This window comes from Arachis ipaensis, chromosome B3 (genome assembly GCF_059453495.1).
Source record: "Arachis ipaensis isolate K30076 ecotype BB chromosome B3, ASM5945349v1, whole genome shotgun sequence".
Classification (NCBI taxonomy): domain Eukaryota; kingdom Viridiplantae; phylum Streptophyta; class Magnoliopsida; order Fabales; family Fabaceae; genus Arachis; species Arachis ipaensis.
In genome coordinates, this window is record NC_142438.1 from 119956186 (window position 1) to 119968415 (window position 12230).

The following is a 12230-nucleotide window of genomic DNA, read 5'->3' on the forward strand; positions in this document are numbered from 1 at the left end:
TTCTTAAACATCCGTTAAGTCTAACATCGTACTGGGATTTATTTTGTTCTACCAACTAGTTATTCTTGCACTACCAAATATATTATTTTGTGTCAATAATTGATGATTGTCAATTATACTTGATTTTATGGATTATAACAAGCTCATAAGAAGAATCACAGTGACGATATTAAATAATAACATTAAAAAAAAAGGAACATATTGGCCCCACACACACTACTATAATAGTAAGGTTAAAGAGGTAATGATGGGTAGTTACGTATATACAGGTAAAGGTTAAATGTGGTGCCATGGGAGACCCTCTTTGTTCAAAATCTAACTAATCATATGTCGCTACACTGCAGCCGAGGTTGGATACAAATCTGTGATTCTGTTTTCTGTAATCATGACACTCAGGAGTTCGGAATGCCATTTTGATCCATTTTTCGAAGAATTGACAGCCTGAACATTGAATTGCTAATGGTCTGCGCTACACTATGATTGAAGCAAAGCGCACATATATAACGTGGCTTCATTATAGTGGCTGCATGCCTTCATTCAACATATATAGCCACCACCATCGAACACATCAATAAATAAAAATATATGAATGAATTTGAGAGGCAGCACCCACTAATTAAGCACAGTGGTAATCATCAAACTCTGCAATGTGGTAATCCAAGAAGCACTCAGATTCATGGGACATCAACAAACTTGGAAACTTGATCCACTAAGCAATACCAAAATATGCCTTTTCAGTTGGTACCACCATCACTTGTATTTGTGTAAGACAGAATTCATTTAGTTACATTATCATAAGCTTTATCTCTTTCTACCTAACAAACATTACCAACCACTATCCCCAATATTGTAGCGCTATTCAATGGAAATGAAGAATTGCAATATGCTGTCATAAAAGCTCTGGAGGCACTGGCAGCACCAATAAATAATAATCAGCAGTAAACAACCACCAGTTCAGCGACTTCCATCAATACCAATTTAATACTTCACATCATTGAACAGTTAGACTCCAAATTATAAAAATATAGTAGTCAGTAGAGTACTAACATAATGCTTAATATAGCTAACTTGCAATCATCATCATAGTATTCAATATTCCTAGTATTTCAGTGTTTGTGGAATGAAAAGCTCTTCAAAAGAAAACAAACACACCTTATGATACCCACACAAAAGTCAAAACTAAACAGAGTAAACGAAATCTCCCTTTTCTTTAGAGAGGAAACCTTCAGTATTATTATGCATGAAACGAATGTTTCTTTTTGCTCGTAATATCACTCTTCCCGAGTCATCAATGAATTTTACAGCAACAAAATTCGTAGCAGTGTTATATCATATATGTACTTGGACTAAAAAAAACAAAAAGGATGTTTCTCAAATAAAAACATGTGAGGGACCTAAATGGTTCCATGCCTAAAAAAAAAAAAAACAGGAAAAAAAAAAAAGAAAGCTAATTTTGCTATGAATGAGAATCAGAATTCTCAAACTGAGCACTAACCACACCCCCCCCCCCCCCAAAAAAAAAAAATTGTTTGATCTCAGGAGAATCCTTTTCCAAGCTTCTGAATTGCACAGTACATTTTCCTTCTTGAGCCAACAGCACTAATCCCCATGTCTTTGAGATCCTCAAGTGTCAACATTGGAAGAACCTCATCATCGACCTCATGAACTTCAAACACAGGTGCATAACGACCCAATCCTAACCCATTAAGCCAAACCCTAACACCATCTTCACCAAACCTCGCCCTCCCACCATTCCCGTTCCTATCAAAACTAGCCCCTCTCCAATCCCTTCCATTAGTATCTGAGGGCCCAGATAACTCAATTCCATCTTGATGATTATGGTGATCCCGACCCTTGAAGGACCTCCTGTTCCCATCAACCCCAAAATTCTCCATTGAATTCACAGGGCTCTGATCCTTCGTAGGGCTTTCAGAATTTTCAAAATCAAATTCCCGACACCCGTCATCCCCCTCGTCGCCCCCACTGTACTTCTCTTCCTCCTCACCTCCAGTGCCAGCGCCACCGCCACCTTCGTCGATTCTTGGAATCCAATTCGATCTGACCCTCTTGGAACCCCTTTTCTTGGATTCCTTCACTTTCCAGCTACCAATTGCGACACCATCGATGTTGTTGTTATGGTTCCCTTCCCTCTCGTCGCCCACTAGGGTTTCGTCGAACTCTCCGGCGGGAGCGGAGGAAGTGCTCAAATTGGTTAAAGGTCGGGTCTTAGAGGGTTTACCTGAGGAGGCGGCGGAGGCGGTTGGGTGGTCCTTGCGGTGGTGGTCGAAGGAGGGGAGCTTCCATTGCTTGGTGGTGTTGGCGCGGCGGTGGTGGGATTCATAGTGGTGGTCGCCGCCGATGTCACCCAATCGAACACTGGGCCTCCTCTGGCGCTTGGAGGCGAGAGGCTCGCAGGAATTCAAAATTAGGGTTCCGGCGCCGCCATTAATCTGAGCCTCCGGCGGCTGAATCTCTGCCATTGGGTGTGGAACAGAGTGAGAATAATACAAATCAGAAATGGGGAGTAGGTTTCTCTGTTTTTGTCTTTATTTTCTTAAAAAGAAAAGAAAAACTTTTCTGTGGTTGATTGGAGCAGTGAAGGGAAAGAAAGTGTGAAAAGGTACTTAATTTGTGGATGAGAGAGAGAGAGATGGATGGTGAAGAAGACGAGAGGGTTGAAGGTTGAGGCGGAGCAGAGTGGGAAGTGGGGAGAGCAAATGAAGTGATAAAAGTTGGTTGTGCGCTTCCAAGGCCTCAAAAAATTAAAATTTCAAGGTTTAGGATGCGACCTAATTCTCATTCCTTTTTTGGGACTCATACCGGAATTGGAGGATTATTAAAACTAAAATTTTAGTTTTCAGATATAAAATTTTAGTTTTTTAATATTTTAAAATATAAAGATATAAAAAATTGAAATTTTTTGAAATAGAAATTAAAATTTAATATTTTTAGAAATATTTTTATTTAATTTTTGTCTTTTATTTTTTTATTTTAATTTTTCTTTTAAATGCAGCCTACTAGGGAGAGACACCATTAGAGTTGGATTATTTGCAATCGTAGAGTAGTGTTGCCATAAATTACAAATTTACAATCATTATATGGGAAAAACCAATAAACTTTACATTATACGGTAAAAGGAGAAGAGATAACAGTAATTGATTCCTCGTAGTAAAGTGCGAGATGGCAAAAAGCAATTGTTAAATGCCATTCGCCCGTCTAATTTCATATCTAAAATATAATAGTGTTTACAATAAAGAAAAAAATAATTTTAAGCAAACATGACAAGTGATAACCAATAAAAGTTCATAAATTTGCAAATAAGTGTTCGTTTATATAAAAAAAATTGAAGAAAAATCAATGTACAAGTTTTTCTGCCCTAAAATATTAATATTTATATAATAAATCTTATTACAAATTTATTACTATGTATTACCCACATTGAATAAGAAAGAATAAATTAATAGACACATTAATGATCTAATACTTTCTTAAGCATAAAGATAGTTTCACAGTATTAAAGCACGGAAAAACACAAACAAAGCTTGGCACAAGTAATAGATTTGTTGGCCTTCATGCAGCTACATCTAGAATGAGTTTAATTCATGCAATGGAATATAAAAACTTATATCATTGTGTGTTGGAGGGTAGATGTGTGAATTTGTAATGTAATAGCTAAATTTAGAAATTATTCAATTCATTTTTAAGAAAAAATTAAGAAATACCTGATCTAGTTTTATGTTGTTGCAGTTACTTACATATCATATGTGGTTATTTAACTTTTGAAAAATAAAGGATATTCAATTGGAAAGAAAAAAATGAAATTTTTTTAAAATAAATATTTCATTTACAAGATGTAATAAGGCCCAGGTCCAAACGGAAGGCCCAATCCAAAGGATTGAGCCTTGCCCTACACCGACCTCCTCCCTACAAAGTCGGTTCTTACCACGACTTGCTCTAAAAGAAGTCGGGGACGAAGATTAGCTGGCAGATAAACACTCATTCAAATGAGTAATTGCCCCTAAAATCTCTCAACCCACTTTCAGGAGCCATATCTCAACTTCCCTAAGATAAAGGGACGGTTATCCACCTTAAAAGGTGGAACTACTTCAACGGTGGTTATTGGTTCACCACTATAAATACACTGACACCCCTCAGGTATCTCAAGGTTCCAATACTCTCTAGACCTGTTTTACTCCTTTTGCTGACTTTGGCATCGGAGTGTCCTTGCAAGTACCATCCCCCATTCTCTCATACTGAAGTCGGATGGGGGCCTTGGATCATCAATCCGCTTGGATACTTCCTCATTCAGACGATTGGGCCAGCCAAACTAATCCAACCCACTAATCTCTGGTTACCCAACGTAACATTGGCGCCGTTGCCGGGGACCCGAGAGATCAGCCAGTAATGGCGGATGTATCCCCTGAAGATGGTCATGTGGCGTCGGATTCCGAACAAGAGAATCTGGATACCGGAAACAACGACGCAGACCTGACCCTCCACCAGGAAACCAACGACTAACATAGGGAAGGAACCTCCGGATTTAAAAATCCGAAGACAAATTTCTCGGAGGGACGTGAATCAGAAAAAGATGGACCACCCCACGCAACTGAACTAATGGGGCTAGTCCATGTCCACCAAAGTCGCTTGGAACAGCTGGAACAGGAACGGAAGCGACAAAGGGAGATAGAAAAGCACCTAAGAGAGGAGATGGATCGACGAAAAGAGTTAGAGAAAAAACTCTTAAAGTTAGAATCCTCCCTCAAAGGTCGGAACTCCCGTGACGATCGAGAAGAGTCGCCCCCAGGAGGGGAGGACCTTTTTAGTGAGGACATTGACAAACCCCAATTTGACGGTTTATCTTGTATTGAATTTAGGGGATTTTATCACCTTTTACCCACATTTATTCAATGAAATAGCATGGTTTTGTATATTCTCCTTTAATTGTGCTTAAGAGTGAAAACATGCTTTTTAGGTCTTAAAATAGCTAAATTTAATTCTCCTTGATTCCATTAGATGCCTTGATATGTTTGCTAAGTGATTTCAGATTTAGAAGGCAAAGATTGGATCAAGGGAATGAAGAAAGAAGCATGAAAAGGTGGAGAACTCATGAAGAAATGAAAGAACCGGAAAGCTGTCAAGCCGACCTCTTTGCACTTAAATGACCATAACTTGAGCTACAGAGGTCCAATTGATGCGGTTCCAGTTGGGTTGGAAAGCTAACATCCGGGGCTTCGAAACGATATAATATTTGCCATAGTTGCTACACGTATGGTGGCGCGCACGCGCCGTTACTGCCACCTAGTTCACTTAAAGCAAAACGTGGCCAACGAATTCTAAAGCCTTGTGGGCCCAATCCAACTCATTTCTGATGCTATTTAACCCAAGGAGTGAAGAGGGAAACATATGTTAGTTACCAATTAGTTTAGTTTAGCTTTGTAGTTAGAGTTAGAGAGAGAAGCTCTCCCTTCTCTCTAGAATTAGGATTAGGAATTAGGGTTAGATTAGGACCTCATAGTTCTAGGTTTAATTCAAGTCTCCTTCTACTTCTACCTTCAATTGATGATTGCTACACTTTGGTTCTTCTCTCTATCCCTATTCTCTTGTTGTAATTTCTCTTATCTTGTTTCTAGGTTTTGTAATCATGATACTCTTGTTCTCTTTATTTTCTTTCAATAATGCAATTTGAGGTAATTCATGATAATTGTGATTTCCTTGATTGTTGTTGTTAATTCTTTACATTCAATTGTAGTTAGAATTCATTCTTGTTGTGATTGACTATACTTTTCTTTTGTGCCTTCCAAGTGTTTGATTAAATGCTTGGAAGAATTTTAGACTAGAATTTTATGTTCTTGGCTTGAGAAGGTAACTTAGGATTTATTGAGTCACTAGTGTCCAATTGATTGATAGTTGATAGCCATTAACTCTAGCCTTCATTAATCCAATTAGTGGAAAGCTAGGACTTATGGACTAGGATTGATATAACTCACTTGACTTTCCTTTGTTAATCGATTTAAGGATGACTAAGTGGGATTAATCCTTGCAACTACCATACTTGTGGCTAGTGATAATGATGAAGACCCTTGACAACCAAACCTTGCCAAGACCATTTTGTGAATAAAGTTTTCCTACCATTTACTATTCACATTCCTCATCCAAAACCTCAAAATAAACAAGTCCATAACCAATAACAAGAACACTACCCTGCAAGTCCTTTGAGAGACGACCCGAGGTTTAAATACTTCGGTTTATAGATTTTAGGGGTTTGTACTTGTGACAAACAAATTTTTGCATGAAAGGATTATTGTTGGTTTGGAGACTATACTTCAACGAGACTTCATTTGTGAAATTCTAAACCGTCAAAAATCCGTTCGTCAAAATGGCGCCGTTGCCGGGGACTTGCAATGGTGTTATGTTATTGGTTATTGTACATATGTGAATAGTGTAAATAGTTTGTCTTTTGCTTGTTTACTAGATTTTGTTAGTTTTATTTTGTTTTTCCATAATGAATTCTCACTTTGGCTTTGAGTTTGGTTCTAAGTGTGTTGTAGGAAATGTGGACTTTAATGGTAACATGTACCATGGATGGAACCAACAAAGATGGGAAGAGCCTCAAGGAATTGATCACTCCTATTGGCAACAACCTCCGGACACTTATAGGTATAATTTCCATCCTAATGCATGCCAATTTAATGGCTATGGTGGCTCCTTTTATGACAACCAACCACCACCATATGCCTATGACTCGTACCCTCAACATGAACCTCAACCATTCTCACAAGCCTCTCATCACCAAGCACCACCCTATGATCCATATCCATCATATAACCAATCATCCATACCATATTTTTATGGCCATTATGAGCAAGAACCTCTAGAATCACCACAACCATATCAAGATTACTCCCAAGAACCACCTCAATACTCATCATCTCCATCCCTTTACCAAGAAGAACCACCTTCCTACCATGAACCCTCTCTCCAAAATAATAAACCTTCCTATTCACCCCAAGCCCCAATAGACGATCCTCTCACTTTGTTACTTCAAGGACAAGAAGCCATGAAGCGGGATACACTTGAGTTTGTGACCAATTTGACCAAGGTGGTGCACACTTTAGCCCACCAATGCTTGAATACTCAAGGTACTTCCGTGACCACATGTGAAAAGTCAAAAGAAGAGCAAAGTATGAAGGAGAAATTGGAAAATTCGGTGGAGAAAGAGGAGTCAAATTTTGTATTGGAGCAACTAGAGGAACCTATAATCATTGAAGAAAAGGAAGAAGTGGTTGAAGATTTAGGAGATGTTGAAAGTCCAAGGGAATGTAGTCTCATGGAGCACTCTTCCAAGGAGCTTGATATTGAAGTTGAAGAAGGTGCGCAACCCCCAAGGCATATCATCGTTGGAGACTTGGAAGAGGCTTATCAAGAGATGGATTCAATCATGGATGAATTTCTCTCTACAATGGAATCCTCTCCCATTGGACATGGAGTTGAAAGTATAAAAGAGTGTGCACAACCTCCCATACCCTTGGTGAGCAATGAGAAAGAGAGCTACCAAGAGGAAAATGTTGGCATGGTGTATATCGAAATTGAAGAATATGAAGAGGTTGACCAAGAAATGGATTTATTCATCAATGAATTTCTATCCAAAATTGAACCACCTCCCATTAGGCAAGAAATCAAAGTTCTTGAAGACAACACCAAGCTATGTGATAAAAGGGGAAAGGTTGAAATCAAGGAAGCTCGCAAAGAGGTGGAAATACATAAAGAAGAGCACAAGGAAGTAGACCTTGCATTATCTAAGTGTGGGGAGGTCTCTCTTTCCGAGTCACCATCCAACACAACATTCAAGTGGGTAAAATTCTTATCCATAAGCTTTACTTTCTCGCTTGAATATTGTTTGATTGAAAATGATGGTCAACTTAGAGTTCTTTGTGGAGTTAAGAGTAAGAGAGAGTTGTGTAGTGGTTGGAAACATCATTCCAAGTTCATGATGGTTGCATGCTCAAAGTTGAATGGCAATGGTTGGTGTAAAATCAAATGGCATGGGTCTAGAAGGTTGTTTGGAAGCTTCTTTGAGAATTCTAAGGTAATGACACCCAATTGGAGCTATGATGATCAACTTGAAGATGGGTGCAAAAACAAGATTTGGGATCCGGGAATATATGAGGATCAATTTTGGGAGCTCATATCTTGGGAAGAACCTCACCCAAGCTTGGTGGAAATGGTTGGAAATTCTGACAACCAATTGAAGAGCAAGCATCCTTGGAGATTCAAGGATGAGTACAAACATAAGCCACCATGACAATAAGCTCCTCAAAATGTCCAACTTAAGGACTTAAAATAAAAGTGCTAGGTGGGAGACACCCCACCATGGTAAACTCTTTCCTTCCTCTTTTAGTTTTGTATAATAAGTGATTTGAGTTGCCACTGTAGGTAGATTTTCATTTCATATTGATTTGTTTGTAAAGATTGGTTGTTAGTATGTTGTATTCATTAGTAGTAGATGAATAAATCCTAAAATCAAATTGCATTTTTGTGAATTGTTTGATATTTGATTGAATAAAGAAGAGTTTTGGACATTATAGGGAGCTCTTGGGCATTTTTTTCTGCTTTTTGGGCAAAAAAAAAAAAAAAAGGGCATCGGCGCGTAAGCACGCTGTGCGCGCGCGCGCGGATTGCACTTCTGCAACTTCCAGTACAAAAACCAGAGAGTTGTGCACGCTTTGTGCCAGCATTGTGCTGGGAGCACAAGCTCATCCACGCATAAGCGCGCTGTGCGCGCGCGCGCGGATTGTCCCTGCTGCATCCACGCGTAAGCGCGCTGTGCACGCGCGCGCGGATTTGCACCCTGCTTTTCTCCTCCCTCCTTTCTCCTTCTTTCCTCTTCTCTTCTTCTTTCTTTCTCATTTTTTTTCTCTTCTTCCTCTCTTGAAATATTTTTTTCTTTTCTCTTTTAATAATAATAAAAAAAAATTTTATAATAATAATAAAAAAAAATAATAATAAATAAATAAATAAATAAATAAATAAATAAAATACTAAAAAAATTAAAAATAAAAAAAAAATTTTTTCTCTTCTTCCATTTTCTTTTGTCTATTACATTTGTATACTTTTATTCTTTGCATTTTAATTCTATTTGTTCTCATTTTATTTTCTAAATTTCTCATTTTAATAATGGTGTTGAATTCTCTCACTCAATTGTTGAGAATTTCTTGCATTTGTTTTGGTGCTTCATGACTTGTTACATTAATTGTAATATTTGTCAACACACAAGATTAGTGCTTTAGTCCTTCCTAATTCATTACCCTTTGTTTTTTTTTTCTTGTACCGCTTCATCATTGAGTTAGGATAAGAATCAAATGCTTTCATGCGTATCACTAATCTTGTTTGTGTCAATTCTTATTTGATCTTGATGCTCAATATACTCGCCATGCTTTAACTTTACTCTTGCATCAAGTATCAGTTGATATGCCTTTTGCTTATATTGATTTCTCACTCACATGTTGTAGCTACCATGTAGTAGAGAATCATACTCTTATTTGGCATTAGCCCCCGCCTATGTTCTATTTACTTTGATATCTTTGTTGTAGGCTTAATTTTCTTTCTTTTTCTCCCCTTTTAGGCTAGCCACCAAGAAAGGAGGAAACGGAAAAGATTCTAAATGGGGCAACGAACAAGTCATCCGCACAACCTTACGAAGAAGCTCATCAATTGTAGCAACCCATCCACCTTGCTCTTCTTTGCATGCACCGAGGACGGTGCAATCTTCAAGTGTGGGGAGGTCATTCGACCGATCTCCATGGGTAACAATTTCCTTTTTCAACACCAAATTTTTTTATTTTTCTTTGTTAGAGTAGCTATTGCATTGCATGATAGGTTGCATGTTAGTTAGAATTTGTACATATTTTTACCACTTCTTTGTTATTAGGACTACTTGGTTATGGTGATGATTTCTTTTCCAAGAAAATTGTTTTTAGGGCACCCTACCAATTTGAAAATTTTTGTTGAACTTGCTTGAAAGAATTTATTTTGGAACATGGTTTTGAGCTAAGAACACAAGCTTGTGAGATTTGAGCCTAATGGTGTGGTTACATCTTATAACCACTTATTTGCCTTCGTGCGTGTAATTGTTCTCTTTCTATGATTGTGATCTTTGATTTGTTTGATTCTTTATGTCCATTATTTTGTGTATTCATGCATTTATATGATTGAGGCCATCATTTCATTAGCTCACTTACCCAAATGGCCTTACCTTCTATCTTCCTTTGTTAGCCAAATTTGAGCCTACGATTAACCCACTTTGTTCTTAATTTAGCACATTACAAGCCTTAAAGCGAAAAACAATAAAAGTCTTTATTTGGATCTTTGATTAGCTTAGGCTAGTGTGTGTGAGTATCATTCAAGTGTGGGAACCTTGGGACATTGGGTGAATAAAAGGGTAGTTTTGTATTATTATTGTAAATATTGGGAATTGGGTACATACTCATGCGTTAATTAAATGTATAGACCTTATGGATTGATGTTCTTGTGTATAGTTTGAAAGAAAAAGAAAAAAATGAAAAGAAAAAGAAATAAAAGTGAAAAAGAAAAAAAAAAGAAAAGAAAAGAAAAATGTATATAGAAAAAGAAAGAAAAAAAAAAAGCAGAGCAATAAAGGGGACAAAATGCCCCAAAGTGAAGCTCAATAAGAATCAATGCATAAGTGTTGTGAAATGAAAAGAAAATGCATGAGTATGTGAAAAAGTGAGGAATGGGTAGTTAGATTAGTACTTAATTGTATAGGTCATCATATAGGTTAGGTGGAAAAGTTTAAGTTAATCAAAGATTCAAATCCTTAAGTCCACTAGCCATATATGATCCTACCTTGACCCTAGCCCATTACAACCTAAAGAAAAGACCTCATGATACATGTATGCATGCATTGAATAATTGTTGATTGTTAGAAGAAAAACAAATCTTGGAAAGCATGATTAGGGGAGAATTGAGAGAATCAACCCCAAACACCGAGCGACTAGAGTGCAAACACTTCCGGTGAGGGTTCGATGCTCAATTCCTTGATTCCCGGCTTTCATGAGCGTTCTTCTCGCAAGTCTACTTGAACTTCATTTTGATATTCGAATTGGTAGGATTCATGAATCGTTATATGATCTTGGCCCTACTTGTGCACGTATGACTTGGAGGATTGATTTATTTTTAACCAAGTAGGTAAAACCATTTTGCATTTAGTTGCATATAGTTTAGGTTGCATATAGTTTATTTACATTGAATAAATGTTGATACCCTTTGTTTCTCTCTTGGCTTAAGCATGAGGACATGCTTGGTTTAAGTGTGGGGAGGTTGACAAACCCCAATTTGACGGTTTATCTTGTATTGAATTTAGGGGATTTTATCACCTTTTACCCACATTTATTCAATGAAATAGCATGGTTTTGTATATTCTCCTTTAATTGTGCTTAAGAGTGAAAACATGCTTTTTAGGTCTTAAAATAGCTAAATTTAATTCTCCTTGATTCCATTAGATGCCTTGATATGTTTGCTAAGTGATTTCAGATTTAGAAGGCAAAGATTGGATCAAGGGAATGAAGAAAGAAGCATGAAAAGGTGGAGAACTCATGAAGAAATGAAAGAACTGGAAAGCTGTCAAGCCGACCTCTTTGCACTTAAATGACCATAACTTGAGCTACAGAGGTCCAATTGATGCGGTTCCAGTTGGGTTGGAAAGCTAACATCCGGGGCTTCGAAACGATATAAGATTTGCCATAGTTGCTATACGTATGGTGGCGCGCACGCGTAAAGTACGCGCACGCGCCGTTGCTGCCACCTAGTTCACTTAAAGCAAAACGTGGCCAACGAATTCTAAAGCCTTGTGGGCCCAATCCAACTCATTTCTGATGCTATTTAACCCAAGGAGTGAAGAGGGAAACATATGTTAGTTACCAATTAGTTTAGTTTAGCTTTGTAGTTAGAGTTAGAGAGAGAAGCTCTCCCTTCTCTCTAGAATTAGGATTAGGAATTAGGGTTAGATTAGGACCTCATAGTTCTAGGTTTAATTCAAGTCTCCTTCTACTTCTACCTTCAATTGATGATTGCTACACTTTGGTTCTTCTCTCTATCCCTATTCTCTTGTTGTAATTTCTCTTATCTTGTTTCTAGGTTTTGTAATCATGATACTCTTGTTCTCTTTATTTTCTTTCAATAATGCAATTTGAGGTAATTCATGATAATTGTGA

General features: G+C 37.6%; 1 protein-coding gene across 1 annotated transcript; it reads right to left on the reverse strand.

Annotated features, from left to right (window-relative positions):
* Window positions 1-1189: 1189 nt before the first annotated feature.
* Window positions 1190-2789, reverse strand: LOC107634592 (uncharacterized). The gene has a single exon (XM_016338021.3). It carries the CDS (start codon window positions 2478-2480, stop codon window positions 1536-1538), a length of 945 nt encoding a protein of 314 aa, XP_016193507.1. The 5' UTR covers window positions 2481-2789; the 3' UTR covers window positions 1190-1535.
* Window positions 2790-12230: the final 9441 nt, after the last annotated feature.

Excerpts from the sequence above, each read along its gene's own strand:
- LOC107634592 (XM_016338021.3), bottom strand. The coding sequence starts at position 2,480 with ATGGCAGAGATTCAGCCGCCGGAGGCTCAGATTAATGGCGGCGCCGGA.